Source organism: Mytilus californianus, unplaced genomic scaffold, assembly GCF_021869535.1.
Source record: "Mytilus californianus isolate M0D057914Y unplaced genomic scaffold, xbMytCali1.0.p SCAF_6, whole genome shotgun sequence".
Classification (NCBI taxonomy): Eukaryota; Metazoa; Mollusca; class Bivalvia; order Mytilida; family Mytilidae; genus Mytilus; species Mytilus californianus.
In genome coordinates, this window is record NW_026262712.1 from 103,915,056 (window position 1) to 103,938,922 (window position 23,867).

The 23,867-nt window shown below is 32.4% G+C and overlaps 1 protein-coding gene across 4 annotated transcripts in view; it reads left to right on the plus strand.

The window, feature by feature from the left end:
• Positions 1–2,785: 2,785 nt before the first annotated feature.
• The window catches only part of LOC127706236 (uncharacterized), a 31,062-nt gene continuing 9,980 nt past the window's right edge, over positions 2,786–23,867 (plus strand). For 2 of the 4 annotated variants that reach the window (XM_052210730.1, XM_052210733.1), the window contains exons 1-4: positions 2,786–3,118; positions 18,187–18,400; positions 20,393–20,480; positions 23,304–23,494. In XM_052210730.1, coding sequence (XP_052066690.1) covers positions 3,092–3,118; positions 18,187–18,400; positions 20,393–20,480; positions 23,304–23,494 — 520 coding nt within the window. In that variant the 5' untranslated portion in view covers positions 2,786–3,091. The remainder of the gene's footprint in view (positions 3,119–18,186; positions 18,401–20,392; positions 20,481–23,303; positions 23,495–23,867) is intronic. The other 2 variants (XM_052210729.1, XM_052210731.1) reach the window with 2 other exon arrangements.

Here is a 23,867-nt window from a genome sequence, read left to right on the forward strand (position 1 = left end):
GCATGTTGATATAAAACTATCATGACATTCAAATACTTCTAAATACTGATTTTCGTTTGAAATATGTTTTTTTCCGCCTTCTCTCAAGTTGTGACGGAAATTTTGGGCAAAATGAGGCACTTAAGAGAATTTCTCCAACTGTAATCAATATATGTATAACAATACACGACGAAGAAATTTTAATCGAAGTTGGTCTTCTGACATTTACTGTCCATAAAAGTATAGTATACACTAAATCTGTTCATTTAGTATACTATAGGGCTGTATGGTTTTATATCATCTGTTATTTCTCATATGATTATAAAATACCCAGACCACTGGACATGTTGTGTAGCTGATGCAAAACCAAATCACCAGCTGAGTTTATTTGTATGCTTCTAATAGATGATGGCGACTCGTTTATGACATCACTGAATGCGCCATATCCCTGGATTTTTAATTGCATTGAACAAACCGACAGTAGCTATTAAGAACTGATTTCTTTTCCAAAGCCCCTCAGATCTTTGTTGTTCCTCAATCCTTAGTTTTCTGTATAGTATTTTGTGAACTGTTGTTTGTCTGTTCGTATTTTGGCTGTTAGTCATTGTGTTATTTGTCTTTCACTTCGACTTATAGTTTAGATTGACCCCATGGTATAAATTCCCGTTTTATTTAGATTTTAAAACTTTTTCAATAACCTTTCTGAGGTTAACGCTTTTCGAATAATCATTAGAAGATATTCAGCTTTAATCCTGTTTTATCCCTATAGTTCACAATGAATAAACATTTTTCCTTCGCCCTATTCATTGTACGTGACAGTTTCCGTTTATTAGTTTAATGCACTTATTAGCCATTCGCAGTCTCTAATTAGAAAAATTAGAAAAATAGATTAGGATTACGTTGTGTTAAGTTTTTAATCCTTTCAAATACATTGAAACACAATTCAAGGCCACGATAATTAATAGAGATCTAGAATATAGGAAACAGTTCGTTGATACGGAAGTTGATCGGTCGATTATAACGACTTTCAGCTACTTTTCGAGCTAAAACACTATCGCAGTGGAAAAATAGAAATAACAGAAAGATCTGCAATTTAAAATTTTGGTGAGATTCATAGATTCGAATGTACCAATATACCTTCTTCATCGTGAAAGGGTATTGATTTAAACTGAAAAATAACAGACAAACTTAAATAAAATGATGTACATATTATATTAGAGATTAGTTTCACTTAGATGAACATAGATAGCAGTTTCCATAGAACTAATGGATATTAGTTAAACTGTTAAATCGAAACGTGTAGCAGTGGCCGTTCGAATTCAATTTAAAAACTATCAAATTAAAAAGAATTGACCATTTGCTCCTAGTTCATAACTTTTTAAGATCTATGTCAATCTTTCCATAGGATATATATATATATAGAGCCTAGGTGGTCGAGTGGTCTAGCGCGTCGGGCATAGTGCAAGGCGATTTGGTGCCACGATATCTCAGTAGCATGAGTTCGAATCCCGGCCAGGGAAGAACAAAAAATTTGCTTCCGCAAATTTTCTGATCTAACATTGTTGGGCTGTTGTTTAGACGAATTATATATACACAATGAATTTTCAGCCTTGTATCACCATCACTGCTGGTGATCCGATGGATAAAATCTGTTGTAGAGTCGTCACTGGTTCAGACGTACTTATATATAAATATATACATCTCGTCTAAACATCAGCCCAACAATGTTAGATCTGTTAATTTGTTTCGCAAATTTTTTTTTTGTTTTTCCCTCGCCGGGATTCGAACTCATGCTACTGAGATATCGTGACACCAAATCGCCTGCACTGTATCCGACGCGCTAGACCACACAACCACCTAGGCTTCACAAAAAAAAATTGCGAAAGCAAATTTACAGATCTAACATTGTTTGGCTGATGTTTAGACGAGTTGTATATAGAATGTACACAGCCATGTATCACCATCACTACTGGTGATCCGATGGATAAATCTGGTTCAGACGTACTTATAAATATAATTATTTCTGTGACTGTATCTTGCATTAATTTGTAGGATCCTTTACAATAGATATTTCAGCTGATCTGTAACAATTCCATCTTCATGCCTTATATATCATGTACTGTATTACGACGCTAGATTAAAACTGACGAGGAAAGGTAACACCCGGCCACTGAAAGCTTTATTTTTGTGAAGCCTAGGTGGTCGTGTGGTCTAGCGCGTCGGATACAGTGCAGGCGATTTGGTGTCACGATATCTCAGTAGCATGAGTTCGAATCCCGGCGAGGGAAGAACAAAAAATTTGCGAGAGCAAATTTACAGATCTAACATTGTTGGGCTGATGTTTAGACGAGTTGTATATATATATATATATATATATATATACAAATCTAAATTGAAAACAACGTTCAAACCTATGATTGCGCTTCATAAAAAACGCAATTTTATACGTGTGCATGCAAAACAAATTTCTTGTTAGAGGGGTCTAAATATATATATATCTGTCCATAGCAGAACTTTGTTTTCCCATTAATGTCCGAAGTCTGGTATTTTGTAAAAAGACTTGCAATAAAACGGGTACGACTACTTGATTTTAATATATCTATCGAAATTATTTTAAAGAGTCGAGTGTTTTGTTTGTAAATTAAATGATTTATTTTACTTAAATAATATATTCAATGGTTAAACCCTGGAGTTTGAACGATTAGAGAATAAGATTTAAAGCCTCTCCTATTAAAATAAAATTTCTGTTAAACTTTTAAGGTGAACCGATATAAATTTAGAACGAACTTGAATATAAAGGACATATTTTGAATTATGACCAATTACATACGTTCATCCACAAACAAGTTTTATTGACAAGGATAGACAGAACAATGCCAGCTGAAATTATGTTGATGTACTAAACATATCACTAACATTTTAAACTCGATATCTCAGTGAAACGAACGCATAACATATAAATGTCATTTAAAGATGGGATGGATGAACGCCTCCTAAATATTAATGTTTGTTGTTAATTGTTTGGAGAAAAACAATTTTGATAAAATAAAGTGAAGTTAAAAAATCAAAAATATAACTGTATAAAATACAAACATTGTATTGGACATACAAAATGGATCAAAATACTGACATCGATTCCGTAAGTAATATCATGTATGATATGGGCATGTGATATTGTAAAAAAAAATGCAATAATTTATTCTTAACGTGTTTTAATTACATGTAATCAATTGATTCTTTTTATTTTGACATCAAACATATGTAATATCTCATGAGGTTTACAAACAAAAGGACGAGGATGTAGACAACTATAGGGCTTTTTATTATTTGATTTACTGTTTAAGAATTTGAAAATTTCCTCTTAGAAACTCAATCCTCGCTGGAACTATTATACTAACCATATATTTATTATGTCCCAAATCCTCACGTCTCTTATTTTGTTGATTATCAGTTGCAGGAATAAATTAATCGTTTAATTATATGTTCTCTTCTGTAAAAACTGTGAAAATTTGTGCTTTTTTATTTTTATTTTGGATCCTGATGATAAGCAATACTATCAAAAATAATGAGATAATTTACACTCTTTAAACCTGCACTGATTTCATCAATAAATGGAGATGTAGTTTTAACATCCTTTAGCATAAGTATGTTATAACTTCAAAGAAAGTAACTTGTTCTTCATCGAGTATTCACTAAAATAGATCCAAAAATAAAATTTAACGGTTCACACGATCACAGAATGTTTTTATAAAAGAGTTAAAAAATGATGTTTGTTCATACTTATGCTTCAAACAGCATATAATACAAATACATTTAAAATTCTACTTGAAAAAATGGCATGGCATTATTATAGATTGCTCATTTTTTTACTTGAAATACTAAGATAGCATGTCAATTGTCAGATATAGATTGTTTGATTTATATATAGTTACAATTAAGCCGTAAAAACACTTTACATATGTATGTAAAAATTATAAGCAAAATTTCAATGGTGGCCACAAGATCCCAGCTGTCCACCGGCAGAGACATTTTTTATAAACAGACATGTACTATAGTCTGTATGGTACAAGCCTTAAAGTGTGTTATCACTGCTCAATGATAGTTGCATAGAACAGAGCAAATTCAATTTTAGTTTAAGTTCGACTCAAATTGTATGGTAGGCGTAAAATATTTACTACAGGCTTTAGGATATATATACCTTGCCATGTCTTGTCTGTGTTTTTGTTTGAAGTTTTTCTTCGTATCGATCTGATGAATATAAATAAGAAGATGTGGTATGAGTGCCAATGAGAAAACTCTCCATCCAAGTCACAATGTGTAAAAAGTCAACAATTATAGGTCAAAGTACGGCTTCAACACGGAGCCTTGGCTCACACCGAACAGTAAGCTATAAAGGGCCCCAAAATGACTAGTGTAAAACAATTCAAACAGGAAAATCAACGGTCTAATCTACATAAAAAACGAGAAACACTTATGAACCACACCAACAAACGACAACCACTGAACAACAGGCTCCTGACTTAGGACAGGTGCATACAAATACAGCGGGTTTGAACGTTTTAACAGGCGCCAACCTTCACCCTAACCTGAAACAGTAGTGTAACATTACAACATAAAAAGACACACTATAAAATATAAATTGAAATGGCTTAACTCGATCAAAAAGACATAAACAAAAACAAGTAAGCATACAATGAACGATTAAGTTTGATCTATGACACAATATAAATACAATATTAATAAATAAGGCTTTTTCAACTGACTTTTATAGATTGTGTTTATGTTGTGCTGTTACACCACTGTCCCAGGTCAGGGGGAGGATTGAGCGCTCACAAACATGTTTAACCCCGCCACATTCTTTATGTGCCTGTCCCAAGTCAGGGACCTCTAGTTCAGTGGTTGTTGTTGGTTCATGTATGTCATATTTGTTTTTCTTAAAGTGTTTTGTTATAAATTAGGCCGTTAATTTTCTCAATTGCATTGTTTCATATTTTTCATATCTGGGCCTTTTATAGCCGACTATACGGTATGAGTTTTTGTCATTGTTGAAGGCCGTACGGTTGCATATAATTGCTTACATCCAATTCATTTTAACTTCTGTGGATAGTTGTCTCATTGGCAATCATACCACATCTCCTTATTTTTATTTTAATAAAGAAAATGCAGATTTTGTTTATTTTATACGTGGAATACCTGAGACGAATAAAATTTAAAATGATAACATATTAACTGTTCCATAACCTTCTGTGTATTAAAGGGGTTCATATAAAAACATGTTAATTGCTCAGTTGACATTATAACGGTGATATAAATCGATAATAGTTTAAGTGCGCACCTTATTTCTTTAGGATGTGGCAGTTTTATTTGCATGTTATTTCATGTTGACAATATGCATACTTTTTATGTACTTCCAATAAGTGAAAGTTCGTAGTAACATCGACATGATTCTTCACTACAGAGATTTTACTATTTGTTTAGAATCTCAGTAATTTAGAATCTTGGTAACTAGTGACATAACTCCAACCCCCTAGATATAATCATGGTTACTATTGACATATCTCCAACCCCCTAGATAGAATCTTGGTTACTACTGACATATCTCCACCCCTAGATAGATTGTCATCATGTTCCATGCTGCCATATTCGATGAACACAAAATACAAAATTAGTTCAATTCTCACCAGGGGCGTAAAAGTTATTAGGGACGACCATTAAAATTTCAAGGGGGAGGAGGGAGAGGATATTAGCCTCGGTACGGATATTCATTTTCACATGTTGCTAGGAAAACTCATTTAAATTTCTTTCGTTTTTGTAGAAAACTATATTCAGCATTTTGATTTTGTGATATACATTTTCATCCAGTTTTGGTAAAGATTATTCATTTTCATATTTTATCTGGCCAATAGTAATCACTTTAATGTTTTCTGAAAATCACTTGTTCTTATATATCGATACAAGACACATACTTTAGCATAACGATTCTAAGAGTGTCATTAAGCATAAATCAAGTGTTTCATGCTTTTTTTCTCTTTTTACCCCCTTAGGTTATGTAGCTCCTCAAGCATTCAGGTAATTAGAACCAAGATGTTTTTGAATTGAAGTAAGTTAAGATACCTTAATATAGGGGCAAACGGGGGAGGTCGTCGCTTGTAAAAAAGAAACAAATGTAGGGGTGCATATAGGGTTATACGTCAGTTAGCCTCAACAACATTAAAATCAACAACGATAGCCATTCTATGATCGAATGTACAATTTAAGGTTGTGCACTGCCTTTATTTTTTTCCTTAAATATTCTCAAGACGTTTAACAAGCAACATTCAATCAGTTAAATAATGTCTGGAGATCCCATCTGCCAACCAACATGGTCCGGATTGCTAAAATAGAACATAGGGAACAAATGCAAGTTTTGTCTTTTATCTTGAAAATCGCTATAAATAGAGAAAATCTGAGAAGTTCAAACATGTTCAGAATGTTAAAAATTTACCTCCTGTTCATTTCGATCAAAACTGTCGGACTCCTTAATGAAGTTATTGTTAAAAAAAAGACGATTTCTACTATTTGTTTCATTATTGCCATTTGTCTTGAAAATTATAATACAATAGAAATAAACTTTTGATAGCAAAAATAATCAGCAAGACAAGATCAAATAAATCAGCATTGCCGAAATCGTCAGACGAGTCCTTATAGGAGTTATTGCCCTTAAATGACGATTTTTCCATCTTTTTCCCAAATGTTTGCCTATTATCTAAAAACTATAATAGATGGATACAATCTTTAGATAACGAAAATGACGAGCAAGACAATATCAAAAAATGTGTCAGCATGGCCGAAATCATCAGTCGACTTTTTATGAAGTTATTGGCCTTAAATGACGTTTTTTGCCAACTTTTTACGTTTTTACATATAATTTTTTTCAGTTGACCTGTTAACCTAAATGCTTAAAATACTTTCAGAAAGTAATGATTGATCATATGGGAACAAATTAAGTGTATGCAGTCTATCTAGATGTGTTTTGGGAAATTTCTTTCTTTTTTAGGAAGGGAGTGTCAAAAGGGATTTGAAGTATGGAAGGAGAAAAACACTTTTACTTAGAAATACCATTTCCTTCCATACAATGTTTGTGGCATGTTTGTACTTTAATTGTCCTTTAAACTTCCAAGCACCATTTTTTTCTAACCGCGAGAATCACTATAGTAAATGTTGATGAGACATACTCATGTAAACATTTTTCTATATTACAAACTATTTAAACACATTTTTTTAAAAATAAACAATATGGGTGGTGGAGGTTTCTTTTTAAAATTTTTCTATATATGAAAAAAAGGTATCTTTAAGTTTTAAAACTGCTGATGATAAATTACACAAATAACGACACGTTTATTTAACGTGCAATCATGCATAATTTGAAAGTAATCCTTCATTTCCTATCAAATAGAAATAATCATTTCGTTTTGAAATAACTTTGCACTGAAGCAGGATTTGAATAATTTGTAAAAACAAGATTATTTTTAAGTTTAAGAAGGGTAAAAAATATGCTTAAAAGATCATTATGAGGGATGCGTTATATTTTCATTGATTCAGATATTTCATCCTAAACAAAGGAATGTTGTGTTAACGAGGAAACATTTTTTTACAGTTTTCTTTCGGAATATGTTTTATATTTCTTGTTTGATATTTAATTCAACTAAATCTTAATAAAATCTATTCACACCAGTAACTACTAGTGATCATTTCCACATATAAACATACAAAGCCTACTGTACTATAATCTCTAAAGATGTCGTTTTACACACTGCATCAGCAGTAGCTATGCTTTCGCTTCATACATATTTGATAAAAAAAAAAAAAAAAAGCGTGGATAATAAAAAGTGTGAAATCTTCTCTCAGGACTCGGGGTATTGGTGTAGTCTGTCCTACTTTTCAATTATTTTTGGTAATTCTTGTTATTCAGTTAAATACGTATTTTTAACTGAAAATTGTTATTTGTCCCAAGTCATATATAACGATAAGAAGCTGTTGTATGATTGCCATTGAGTCAACTATGTACAACTATTTACGGCAGTCTAAATGGCGTGGATGTAAGCAACTATAGGTCTCACCCTCGGCAATGAACAAAACCCATACCCTAGAGTCGGATATAAAAGTGCCTGTGAAATGAAAACCAAATATGACAGACAAAAACTATGGACAACCACTAAAATACAGGCTACTGGCTTGGGACAGACACATAAAGAATATACTTCATTTGAATCATATTAACATGATTTTGTATAAATATCATAGAATCGTTTGTTTTAAAACATAATGCAGATATCTGAAACGCTTATAAATTGAATATGGTAAACTGGTATTCTTACCAAATGTTTTAAAAAATTTATTGTTATTCGATGGATGCAAGTTTATTTAGTCAAACAAACTATATTAACCCGGCATCAGGCCCTGGTAAATATGATATGTTTTGGTTAATAAACTCTTATACCCTTGTATTCACCATAGACCTTGTTAAAAGTCGTTTGGTTCTGTGCACATGATCAGGTTAGATCCGATAAATGTTTTCGATGTCATAAACACAACAAATCCGATACACTTCTATCATTTTCAATTGTTCTATCTTTTAATAGGATGTAGGTTTTTTTTATGTTGCTATCGATTTTAATCTTCTATTTATTTGTCATGTTACATTACGGTTTCTCTATTCTTTTGTATAGTGTATTCATGTTAAGAAGTTCTTAATTCAACAAAAGCCAACTTATCAGACTAATAAAAGGGGGGGGAGGTCTTTACATATCAAACCTGTTACATTTCTCAATGAATTAATTATCGATCCCCTATGACATGGAGACCATTATAAATGTATGTTTTCATAATTCTGATCCCCTATGACACGGAGACCATTAGAAATGTATGTTTTCGTAATTCTGATCTCCTACAATGTATGACATGGAGACCATTATAAATGTATGTTTTCATAATTCTGATCCCCTATGACATGGAGACCATTAGAAATGCATGTTTTCGTAATTCTGATCCCGTATGACATGGAGACCATTAGAAATGTATGTTTTCGTAATTCTGATCCCGTATGACATGGAGACCATTAGAAATGTATGTTTTCGATTCTTATCGATCATGTATCTCTCTACATTATATGTAACAAGTTTTATTGATTAGTTCTCAATTCTAAACCTCGATTTATATAATATTAAAGCTTCTTAACAAAATATAATAAATAAAATATCTTATTTATATATAAATAAAGCGCATCTCTATGCATGTATACAAAAGAACTTTTTGTTACACTTTATGTAGTACTAAAGTATAGATTTTTTTAAGGAAAAAAACATTTGCTTTTAATGCCTCATTCATGAAAGATCATTTAACATATTAAGATTAAATCATCTTGTATTTCAATCATGTAAACTATGCATTTATTAGAAATAATCTCATATACTATTACCATGATTACAGTAACTTTAAAGTCTTATTAAGGTTGGTAAATAACTATATACAATTAGTCAAGGACAATCTAAGCAGTGATACATTGGGCTACACAAAGAAAGTTTTTCATTAACTGTGACAAACTTACAATTTAAAACTGTTAATGATTAATCCAAGACAAGTTGTTCTGTAGCTGTGACAAATATCACTTAACTCAATACAAGTAAAACTGTTCTGTGACAAACAGTAGAAGTCGTAAAGTTTATTGTTCAACATAAGTACCTTAACTATGAACTACACATGTGCCAAAGGCACCATCTATTAATGTACCAAATAAGTAAATGATTGTCTTTGATATATCTTAATGTTTATAGCTTAGCATAGGGTATACACATTTATCTATTATCTATGTCTGTATCTAGATTCCGCTTCGATTTTTTTGTCTCGTGTGTATGTTCAATCTGAGCACCCCGGTATTTGGTGTGGTTCGTGTGTATGTTCAATCCGAGCACCCCGGTATTTGGTGTGGTTCGTGTGTATTTTCAATCCGAGCACCCCGGTATTTGGTGTGGTTCGTGTGTATGTTCAATCCGAGCACCCCAGTATTTGGTGTGGTTCGTGTGTATGTTCAATGCGAGCACCCCGGTATTTGGTGTGGTTCGTGTGTATGTTCAATGCGAGCACCCCGGTATTTGGTGTGGTTCGTGTGTATGTTCAATGCGAGCACCCCGGTATTTGGTGTGGTTCGTGTTAAATCTTATTTTTTTATGTAGTGTTTTGTAGACTGTTGCTTGTCTTTTCGTGGTGTTTCGTGTTTTGTCGATCTCTCTTCGACTTGTGTATGTTGACATTCCCTTTGGAAAGTTATGCCTCTTTCTTCATTCATAGCAACTGCGTAAAATAGTAGCATTACTTTTGAAGACGTAAACATGTTGGAAAAGTTTTTACTAAATGTATTATTCCTGGTCATCTTTGAAAACCGTTACTTTGTAAACCTTTAGAAATAATTAGTTTCTTTGAGTTGATTCGATTTCGGCCATCTGTGTAATTGACTTTTATTTCTATATAACTTGTTTTATTTATTCATTTATTATTTGATTGTTTGTTTGTTTGATTAGTAAGTTATCTATCACTTGGACATAAACTTGTAAATGTAGTTAAATGATTTGTTATATGGATCATTCTCCATACCATACAATATGTGTTCATGGTTTCCTCATGCATAATGCATTTCTTTTTTTCGTTTATATAGGGTACTGTTAGTTTATTTTTCTACATAAAGGGTTGTTACTACTCTACATAAAAGAAAAATCTCTTTCACAACTATCGTCCTGAATGTACATGAAATATGAGCAACTGGACGTTTAGCAAACATCAATTTATCAATTTTCACAGACTAACAAGATTGCGTTGTCATGAGTATAATAGGAAACTGGGTATATTTTTTTAAGTGTAAAGTTACATAAAAGTTAGATGAAATAATAATCTTTAATTAGACTTATATCATGTACGCATATTACATACATAATATGTACATAAACAGATGTTCAAATTGGTTTTAAAAACTATAGTAAAGCAAAGTTAATGTAACGACAAATTTGAATCAGTGTATCAATCGAATTACATACACTATGTTAAGGTCGGCTTTATCTAGTTATACTGTATCATATAGTATTGCATATCTATTGATATTCATTAAATTAATGCATGCCATATTGTATTTATAACTTACTGTGCTATAAATACTTTAAGACGTTCAAACAATTAACAGATGGTCTTTAATTAACATAATATATGTATATATCAGTACAGATACACCTCTAAAGATGTTAATATTTCAATCAACTCGGAGGTTTCAAATATCTATTTTAAACACAAGTGGGACACAATTTCAGTAACATGCCTTTCTGATTCCAATAAAGACAGTTGAGCGTGTCATAAGCATGCTGTTAATAAATTATAATTTCGTAACAAAGTAAGTTTGTTAAGCTTTATTGTCGTAATCATACACAAGCAACACTCAGGAATAAAGTAAAATGGTCAATTATTATATGCTGACATGATAATCACACATTTGCCATACTAGATTAATGTATCCGCCAATTTCATGTTACGCCATATAAGACTCGTTAAAATTCCATTAACTGCTTGTAACGTTTACATCTCTGGACAAAACAGTCTTCAAACGGAAATCAGGTGCCGCTGTTAGAACTGTTGTTTTTCAAGTTCGTCAAGTGTGGTGAACATCCTGTCTCCTGTAAAAGTGAGCCAATATCCTTTAGCTATTGCAGGCATAATCATAATCAGTTCTGCGTACTTTATGAGTTTTGATATAAAACTGAAAGGCACGTTAAATGAAAGGCAGTTTCTTTCAGAACTGTTTTTAATGACTAAAGGTAAGTAACATTTTGTAGAAGGACTTTCTAACTTAGTACATTGTTTCTTTATAACTCAAAACTCATTAACTAATTGTCGGAGGCCTCCTGATATTTTGTTAAAGAGAGAGAGAGAGGGGGAAGATATCAAGTGAACATTCAAAACGCATTCTAGTAAGTCAGAGAGACTGACGACGCCATGACAACTAAACAGATAAGTCGTAGAGAGACTGACGACGCCATGACAACAAAACAGATAAGTCGTAGAGAGACTGACGACGCCATGACAACAAAACAGATAAGCGACGAAAAGACAAACAAGTCCACATTACATTACATTGATAATTAAAGACTGAGCAACACGAAACAAAATGAAAACTTAAAAACCGGGGATGATTTTGGGTGCTTCTGAAGAGTAAGCAGATCATGATCCACGTGTGACACTGTGATGTTGCTCATGGAAATTCGGTAGGTCACAATCGAAAATATCCGTTGTCATCAGTGCATGACAAAGATAATGCATATAACAGTCAACCAACTCGTGCTGGTGTCAGTTATGTTTTGTAATTTTTTCTCTTTAAACCTTATAAAGGACATATTTCCAAACTAATAAAAAATATATAGAAAAACACTCCACCTAATCTTTGTAGCATTCTAATATAACAGACGACAAAAACGTAATTCAACATTACTAAATTATACTGGAAGCTAATTCAAGTTACATAATCTGCTCATATAGAACTCATTTTTTCTTTCATTCTAAGTCATTTAGCACGACCCTCTCGGAGCAAAAAAATATACCCATTAAAATCCACAAAATTTTTATGAGATATTTCTAATTCTTTTCTTACTGTTGCAATTCATCGCCACAGTTGGATCACATTAAAATGAAACACGTTTTCAGAGAATTCCATACTATGAACATAAATGAACCAGTGGGACCCTCCCAGCTTAATATCTTATCTTACCGAATAAGCCGAGTTTTCAATGGTAATCCAAAATGTTCGTCCCTTTCCCTGGTCCAACAACTTTTCAGAGCCAATGAACTTATCAATATATTAGTTAAAGAGAGGCTAAAGATACCAAAGGGACATTCAAACTCAAAAATAAACTGACAACGCCATAGCTAAAAAATAAAGAGACAAACAGACAAACAACAGTTCACAAAACACAAACTAAAGACTGAGCAACACGAACCTCACCCAACCTGGGGGTGATCTGAGGTGCTCCGGAAGGGTAAGCAGATCCTGCTCCACATGTAACTTGTTAACATCTTAAATGTGTATGTTTTGCATTAAACAATTGTCCATCAATGAAGCAATATATTGACTAACATTTGACTTAGCAGTGGCTAAACAGTATAAAGATAAAGAATTTATGTTTTATTGTTCCAATTCAACGTGACACGTACGTTACAATGTGGTTAAAGTAATGAGTCAAATAATATGCAATTGTCCATACATATATTACCACTGTTCGTTAAAAGCAACCAACAATCAATCAATCAATCAATCCATGCATATATCTACCTGCCTTTGTTTAGCAGCAACTGTACATCATACCTTGTCGATGCGATTTCCTATGATTTGTCTCCTTTCCAACCGGTGCTTAAACATGTATTTGTTACTTTCACTTCTCCTTCAACAGTTTGCAAAAGGTATGTGTTCAGGGACCAATTTGGGAGGAAGCATAGATCTACCATTACGTTCTTAGTTTGCTTTTATTTATTGTACACAAATCATAGCAACGTATATACTTATTATAATTTTACGTCTATCATCTTCACTTTTATTAATACAATGACCGCAATACTAATTATTTCATATGTTTTGAGCAACATTGGCTATAGGTACCAGAGATGATTTGGTTTTGAATTTTTTCCTCCATTTGTCATGCGTGTTCGACACCATCTTAATTGATTAGGATTGTCATTTTTCCTGCAGAAGTTCGGTTGTTCTCTTCGGCTTCCTCCACCAAAAAAAACTTAACCTCAACGAAATAGCCAATAGTGCTTAAAATGGCGTTAAAACCCCAATCAATCTATCAATCTATTTGTCATGGTCTAGTAAACAATATTCTACGATAACATCATTCATTTCAGTTGATTAACGTCTATCCCATCGTCTCTTGAATGTTTTTATAAATGAATAATGCAAAATCACTTTAAAGCTTTTACCGCAGTTATGTCAGAAAACATGTAGTTAAACTCACCATAATAATTCTCTGTAACCTTTGTTCTTGCGTGGATTTATGAGAATCGACTATCTATCTACAGCTATCACATGCAACAGTTTGTGCTTTATTTGTTTCTAAATTGACATGATAATGATAGTTATTGCATTTGATATTTTGATATAATACAATGAATAAATGCATTCGTCTATCTTATGCACGATCATTAAAACGATATTAATACTACGTTGATAGTCACCGAGCAACAATTTCAACACGATACCTTGTACATTCAAAAAAAATTATTTTTGATTTTACAAACAAGACTTTCTAATTATAATAAGTCTATCGGATTATAGCTATATAGATATCGAAATAATACTTTATCTTTGAAATGGAATTTGTGATAAATATCTTCATACATACTATAGACAGGGAGTTTGGTCTTTTACTGAAAGAGACAGTCCTTCATATATTCCTGTGATAACTAACACAGCAACAAAAAAGGAGAGAGATAAAATAACAAATGAACACTCAAAAATTATATAAGCCCAAGAAAAACATATCGCACCATAACCAAAAAGTAACATTACGCAAAGAAAAAATACAATAACAAAATACGACACAGAAAACAAAAGATTGAGCAACACGAACCCCAACAAGTTAAAAGTGGAAATCAAAACCCGTACGTCGAAATAGGAACAATAACATCACGACCAAGAGAAAAATGACAACCAGACAACGAAACCCTTAACAGAAGCAACATGAACCTAACTAAAAACCCACGGTTAACAAATGTCATCGACAGAGAGGGTAAGCAATTCCTGTTCAACTAGTCGCATCTGTCGTGTCATTCAAGTAAATATCCGACAACACGTCACATTCGGGAATGTCATATATGACTAATCATACGAATATGAGATCATCTGTGCGACCGATATTCTATAAAGATTAAATAAATCGTGATGACATTCATAACTTTTTAAATATGACTTCAATTTTAAATTGTACCCTTGGTTCAAAAACTGCCATGTAAGCAGCAACACCCTTTCAAGGAATTACCGAAACGCTAGTCCTTGAATATATAATCAACTGGGAGATATCCACCACTGGAGTTGCTGGTACGCTGCTATATAAAGATGGATTTTCACAATAGGAAAATTGCAGTTAGTCTTTTTTTGTTATTAAGTTTAGTTCTCGTTGTCGATTTCAATGTGTGGGTTGCAAAGAGACAGAAGATACCAAGTAAACAATCATAAAGAATCGACGAAAACCCGACAAAACAATCCCTAAAAGAAAAACGATGAATAGACAAACAACAGTATACAAAAAATACACACAAAAAACGCAAAAAACTAAAGACTGATCAACATGAACCCCTTCCACAAACCGGGATATCTCAAGTGCTTCGGAAGGGTAAGTAGATCCTGCTCAACTAGTTGCTCCTCATGGCAAGTACAAATTTGGTAATAAGTCGCACGCGGTGATGTCTCAATCGTAGAAGAAAAGAGGACGCATTTTAAGAAACCGACCAGACTGCATTATTTCAAATTCATTTGGATAGATGCGTTATATATTTATCCCCGGCTTAGTATATTTCTAGGTTTCTGATTGGTTAACGCACGTCGTTACAAAACCCATAGCCCCTGGGTGTTGCTAACCCATATCCCCGGACGTTGCTACCCATTACATCGGGGAATTCCACGCGCGTTTTCCTTAGTTCCATGGTTGTTCCTTATGAAATATCGAATTCTGTAGATTTTCCATGATGTCTGTATAATTAAATATTTAATCCACAAACGATTTTATCTTATTATATCGATTATTTGCACTCATTTAAGTAAATGCATCACTATGCAGCCACATTGTCAATGAATGGTACTACTGACCTAGCTATGCAAATGACCCACGTTGACGTCACACCGTTTATGATGTAACTCTCACAACATTGCGCGACAAATTCGACCCATTTCAGTTTCTCTGTCTCTAGTTTAAAAACGTCTTATATTTGTCTACCTGTAGGGTTCTACCAAAGGTAGTACCCTACACCCCGTTAAAAATATGTCAAATTCCCAAATTTCAATAAAAGATATTTAAAAAATGAAAAAAACGTTGCTTTCACGTTTAACTTTGTGGTCGAATTTCTCTAAAAATCGCCAGACTTAGACTAAGACCGGGGATAAATTCGTTATCTACGTTCATATTCGTAGATATGGATATTTTAACACCCTTCAGTACCCTGTACACCCTTCGGCTGCGCCTCAGGATGTACTTGGATACTTCAGGGTGTTAAAATATCCATATCTACGGATATGAACGTAGATAACTTATAATATAGACGTCAGACTTTTAAACAGTGAAAGACATCATTTATATGCTAGTTGTTAAACGTAAAGGTTAAATATGTCATTATTTTCTGAAAAAGCCCGTCAAACCATAAATGGAACAAGTCTTAGATTTTGGATAGACATAATTGATAAAATTAAGAAATAATTCATGGGGGCTTGAATCCATTGTGATTTTACCACGGGTTGGCCCTTTATGCTAAATATTTTACCTCGAGCGATATCATAAAGGGCCAACCCATGGTAAAATCGATATAAATTCAAGCCCCATGAATTATTTCTATTTTAATAGGACAAAGACAGAAATTCTTTTGTTTCGAAGCGCTGTAGGTGAAGGGAAATGTTTGGGCTTCTCGTAATCGAACATACTATTAATATTGACGTAAAATACGAAGAAAACTGAATAAGTGACATGCTTAAATGATTTGCAATAACTTACTAAGACAGGTTTGCACGATTATCTTACTTTTATTTAAGAAAATGGGCTTTCAACAAATTCTTATCATCTTTTGTTTATGTTTTCATGTTTTGATGACTTTCAGTTTCAAATTCGTGCATTTTCCCGAAGAACGTCATATTAGAATGTCGGTTAAAAGTTCTATAACGTTAATGCTAGAATCCCTTGCAACTCCATAATTTTTAACTTGATTTTCAAACTTTAAGATTTAATTAAAGTTGGTATCAATCACAATGATTCCTCGTATTTGATTTTCACAAGATATATAGAAAATGACAGAGACAAAATGGGCTTCGTTTACTTGAGGTGTTGAAGTTTCATTTAAATATATATCAAGTCAGAGTCAGATTAGGTACATGACCCGTAAATTATATATTGTTCAGGATTATACCAATACGTTAACGTTAACGTTAGTAATGATTTAATTGGTTCAATGCGGCGGAAATAATTTCCTTAAGTTTTTATTCAATTTACCAATTATTCCGAACTATTGATCCGTTATAATTTTTCTATCTGGAAAGATTATTTAATGAATTTGATTAAAATATCTTGTTTATTTCACTTACATTTGAATTAGAGGACTAACACTAATTTTAATTATTGTCGGTGTTTTTCACGTCTCTTGACTAACTGAACGATCAAATGCTTATTTCAGTCTAATTTGTCGGACTATCAGAATAATTGTATATTTCTAAAATGAAGGTATGATTTTTCATTATTACTGTATTGTCTTTCAAAATGAAAAAAAAAAAGAAATATTTTAAGATTTTATTTATATAATCAGGCAGTACATTCTGCAACTTGAGGATAAACATATATAATACAGATATTAAATGACTAACAAAGACAAAGTGGTACATTCACGTTCATTTATTTCAAAAACATTTTTATAACAATGCTTTCTTATAATGCAATTTAGAAGGCGCATATGGAGCTATTCATTCACACTATTTGCCTTTTGACAGTAGTCATTAATCACTTATATAAAAAGAGACAGAAAAGTGCGATATATGTTTTATTATAGAATTATGTAAGTTCTATTTCAAATCTTGCAAGCTTGGCCTGACCATACACACTTTAACTTCTCTGTTTAGACAATGCACACTCCATGCCCTGCATTGTTTATATTAACATTCTGTCGTAAACGTACATTATTTCATTAAATATACTTATTTATTAGTCATCAAATTTTAAATCAGGAGATAAATACAATCTTGCTTGGCTATACTCGTGTACAAAAAAAAAGATGTACAGCGAAATCTGTTTTAAGAAACCACTTACGAGAGAGAAAAAAGGTGGTTTTATAATGCAGGTGGTATTCTAAAGCAGTTTAAGCTATATGAAATGCACTACAGAGGGTCTAATAACACAGGTTTTTTGCTTAATACAGGTGGTATAATTGTTTCATTCTTTATTTCAGGAAGGATCATCATTGCTGCGTGGTGAAAATGTTCCTGTGAAAGGACTTGGTAATATTGATATAATGCGACCGACAGATCTCGCTGCCGCTCATCATTATGATAAAGTTGTTGGTGTTATAACTAAGGAGCCATGTGAAAGGTCTGATACAGAGATTTGTCAAATAAAATCATGGTTTCAAAAGAAATCAGATTTATTTAACCAGTTGAATGATGGTAGGTTCTTAAGAGATTAGACGTCTTTTTACTTCATTTTTTTTTTTTTTTTTTTTTTTCTCACTGCTATTGGACTGTTAGTCCTTCCAGTAGTCAGTTGTTTGAATATACGACAAGCGAATTGGTCGTATATGATTGTATTATCACTCAACTAGTTAGTACTTAATCTTGTTGGTAACACTGCTAGTAGAGTGGTGATTCCTGGTGGTATTGCCTAATAGTCAGTGCGTTACGTGTTGGTAACACTGCTAGTAGAGTGGTGATTCCTGGTGGTATTGCCTAATAGTCAGTGCGTTACGTGTTGGTAACACTGCTATAGTAGACTGGTGATTCCTGGTGGTATTGTTTAATAGTCAGTGCATTACGTGTTGGTAACACTGCTAGTAGAGTGGTGATTCCTGGTGGTATTGCCTAGCAGTCAGTGCATTACATGTTGGTAACACTGCTAGCATGGTGGTGATTCCTGGCGGTATTGCCTAATAGTCAGTGCATTTTTTGTACTAATTAAGTTAAACAAACCTCCTCTTTGACGAGCTGTCAAGTATGTTTTGTTTAACTTCGCCTTATGATTGAGTTTATAATTCCAAAGACGTCCAATGTGTACGGTAACTATTAATGACTTTTTCGATCGTATTGCATCAGTAACCAATTATCCAATTTTCTAATGTTTCGCACGTTATGTTGTCATTCATATCCTGTTGAGGTGAATGATGAAAATTCGTCCCCAACCATTGTGTGTCAATCTTAAGTTGTTATCTATAGTGATATTGACTTTCTGACTATTATGTTTATTGAGCATCATTGAACATTTGTCAAGTTTCAATATTGTTCAATTAATTATTAAAGAATTGATTACGCTTTTCAAAAACATCACGAATTTCTCTGATTCTAGGAAGTGAAATGGCATCTATCGTTGTTGCCTGGCAACCAAGCTTAGGGATATCGAAAATGGATACAAAAACAACATTGTTTCTATATGTCACTGTAGATTAGTAGGAAAGTCATTGTCTGTGGTATTTTGTAATTCAAAACTTTAATTGTTTGAACTTCCTGTATAACAGCGTACTTAACAAGTTAAACGAGCATCATTCCATTATCATGCTATCGTCCTATAAATGAATTTTGTTTTTATTCTGGTTGAACAATCATCAAATAGATCAAAGATTGTTTTTTTCAGCTTACTTTGATGTTCACAAAAGAATACGTTAATGCGAAAAGACTGTCATCTTTATGTTATATTTCAATGCTTTGTAGAATCCAGTACACATGGTACAGCTAGTCTGTGTGTTTTAATCCGATATTGTCGTTTGACAAGTTAGAATATAAATGTTTAGTTTTGAACTAGACTGGACATTGTTCGTTATATAAAGTTGTTAAGTAACTTTATTGATATATAGGAAATTGACATTGTTACTAAATTTGGCCGTGCAAATAGTTTACACATATGTCACCAATCGGCTTTCACACTTCAACGCACATAGAAAAGATGGGTTGTGTTATTGGTCCTCGGCAGATTTTTTTTTATGTTTGAATAACTACAGTAACTAGTATTCTGTATTTCATAACACCTTGTTCCCGCTTATGTTTGACCTTTAAATGGTCAAATTAACCTGATACTTATAAACGACCTCATTGGAAATATACTGAATGGCTTTCATGGGTTATCTTCGGTAAAAAAAACCTTCTGCATTGTGTTTTTTGTATTGAAGCTGCAATTGTTAATCACAAGTTTTATATTTTACTTTGAATTAAGTAATGGATTTTCTCGAAAATTCAACAACAACAAACCTTAAGCAAACAGAAGCAAAACCATGCCGATATTTTGAAAAACATAGATATAATCATAGATACATCTATGATAGAAAATTAACCACGCGTACAAAATATCACTATTACAACATCTCATTTCATTATTGCGACTAATAAAAGTTGTAACGCCTCATACGACGATTCTGTATTGTAATTATTTGAATTGTTATGCTTCCATTTCAGAAATAATTCATGACTTGATAAAAAATTGTGAGTTTATGACTGTAGAACGTGACTTTGTTGTTATCAAACAAGGCGAAAAAGGCGACTGGTGAGTAAGAATATCTGTATATAATATATGAAAAAAATAAAATAACAAAAATACAGAATTCTAAGGAAAATTCAAAACGGAAAGTCCTTTATCAATGGAAAAATCTCAAACACATTAAACTAATGGAAAACAACTGTCATATTCCTGACTTGGTACAGGCATTTCCTTATGTAGAATATGGTGGCTTAAACCTGGTTTTATAGCTAGCTAAACCTCTTACTGGTATGACAGTCGCATACAATTCCATTATATTGACAACAATTTATGAGCAAAACAAGCATGTGAAAATATCAAAAATTGAAATATATTTCGACATTTGGGATTTATCTTTATTCCAAACCATCATGCATTTCTCTCATTCTAGAAAGAGCATGGTTGTCGATCTATCTTAGTTACCTTTTATTTATTTATTGTTGAACATTTACTTTTGCTACATTTTTAACATCAACTTAATTGATCAACTGTGACAGAAAGGACCTACGTTATTGTCCTTTTAAAAAAGTATGTAGTTACCCTTGTACCTTCATTTTACTCTAATACAAATCTCCTAATATATTGATCCGAAATTATATCGGACTAGACATATAAAATAAAGAGATGTTTGTACGAACTATCCATCAGAGACCAAATGACGTAGATGTAAATAAAGCTACTTCGTCCTCAGTAACATGAAAAGTTTGCAATATTCTAACACCGTAACAAGGAAAATAGATTTTCCGTTCGCAAACAGTGGTAAAATATTAGTTAATCACTTGAGACAGTTTTTAATGACGTTTTACACTGCTTTTATTGCTCTGCATAAAAGAAATACAAGTCAAATAAAGTGATTAGATCTATTAAACAAGATTTTATAGTAGATTGATTAAATACTACAGTATAGTATGCGAGGCTTACTCCTAACTTATTGGTATTTATATTACCTACAGTTATTAATCCGGCTGGCGACGCCTTAAATGTCAAACTGCAAGTTCTAAAAGTGTGAATTGAAGTAAATATAATTAACGATACCATTAAATGCGTTATATAAATATTTGTTAAAAAAGTGGTTTTATTCATTGGAAGTTGTTCTGAAAAATAATTATGCATTACTGTTAAAGAACCGAGAAAAAAACTGAAAGGTATATTACTCAGTTAGACTCCCTTGACAGCATAGAGTTATATTACAGGTGATTGAAAATAAGCATGTTTAAATGTTTACAAAGCAAAATATAGAAAAGACTATGTAGCACGAACCTCAATAAGAAGAGGTGTTCTGAATGAGTAAATATGAGTCGTATGCGAAATGGACTATAATACATCACTGAGGTAGCCATCTACTGTGGTTTTAATGTTTAATGTATGATAAATAAGAAAAATAATAACTATTGTTTTATTCCTAGAAGATTACCTCATTAGTTAAAGTTAATCTTCCTTTTCATCCTCTAATAAGTCAAATGTACCAGTGAGGATATTCAACATACGGTAACAACAGTATATTATTCACACGAATAAGTACGACATATTTTAATCACTTAACGTACAAACAAATCATTCAAAGACTACTCGTTTTGGAATAAATTATAACCTTTATCTTTAAACTGTTTCTGCGATTACCAGTTTTTAACTTAATAGAAATTGTCTTTGGCTTCGGCAATTTACTAATATGGAAGACTTTGAGATTATGAGCGTTGCGCGATATAAAGTATTCTCTTTATTTGTCCTATACATGTACTTGTCACGTGCGATAATGTTCTTGTGGTGTCCTTTAAGGATGTTCTAAGGTAGGGTTTAGGAATTTTTGTCAGATGTTCGGACTCCTTGGGTGTTTTCCTAAGATATAGGGTAAAATATTTTGCCCCATATCACCCACTTTTCTTTTCAAAGAAGACTTCAATAGCTTATAAAAAAGACATTACCAAAATTTAAGCAGATTCTAGATTTTTTTCTTACGATTTGAGACCCAAATAATGCCAATGCTAAATATAGAGTAAAAGTCCGTGTCAGCCTTTTCCCGCCATATTTTAAAAATCAAATATCTCAAAAAGGAGTTCCATAACCTATCAATATTTTTTTGCTTATTTTGTTCCTTAACTAATGCTCTTCTGACTTATAGTATCAATTTTAAATTCCAGATTTTTTTTAATTTCACCTAACTACATCCATGTTGGTTGTTACAATACTACTACAATATTACGAGTATTGTCAAGCGACCAGAGTTTGAATATTGTCGATGGATTAATATCTTCTATTTCTTCAAAAGCACCGACCATTTATCTTTTGGGGTGGCATTGGTTTCTTGGGAGAAAAATAAAAAATAAACTTATTTTTCAATAACATACAAAAACAAGAGATTTTTTACATAAAAAAAAACTGTTGTAATTAGATCTTTCGTCAAATTGGTTAAGAAGTGTATTGAACTGTCTTCAACAAAAAGATATACCAATTAACCCTATATTTTTTAAGCTTACGGTCAATATCAGAAGATTCCTAAAACCTACTAGAATATCAATATGAAAGAGCCTATATAATATACTTGAAAATCTTTTGATAACATGAATTTTCCATAAAATGAAAATGTTTCCAGCACAACATGTTGCTGTTAATGATAACACGATATAATATTACATAATTTCCATGTTTTGTAAAATTTTGAATCAAATGAAATCTTTAACAATTATGAATGAATTTGTCTGAAAAATAGTATTTTGCTTTACTATCAATTTTGGTTTTTGGTTAAGAATGTCCTTAAACCAGCTAGATATAGTAAATGAGACGTAAAAAACACGAACCCTGTCATAGTAATATATTTAAAAATCTATCAAATGCGACTGTATATTTCCACAGTTTCTTCATTATCCTGAATGGATCTGTTGCCATTCATATCAATACGACATTTGGTCTAGATGATGATCGTCAAGAAAATACAGATAAACCTGATCCTTTGAAAGAAAGACGGGACAGCAGAGAAAAACAAGATGATGAAAAACCGAAAGAATTGGATCGATCAAAGTTTGGAAATTACGTCGGAAAGATAGGTAAGGCATTTCTGTTTTCTTTAACTAAACCATTGAATTTTTTTTTACATTTCATTAAAATATACCATTGAAATTTTTTTACACCTTGTTTCACAATACTGTTGAATGTTTTACACCTTGTTTAACTATACCATCTAAAGTTTTTACGAATTGTTTAAATTTACCATTGAAATGTTTTATGACTCGTTTAACTTTACCATTGAAATCTTTTTACACCTCGTTTAACTGTACTATTGATTGTTTTACACTTAGTTTTACTTTGCCATTTCAAGTTTTTTACGCCTCGTTTAACTGTACCATTGAACATGTTTTCGCCTTGTTTAATTATACCATTCAAATCCCTTACACCTCATCAACCTATACCATTAAAATG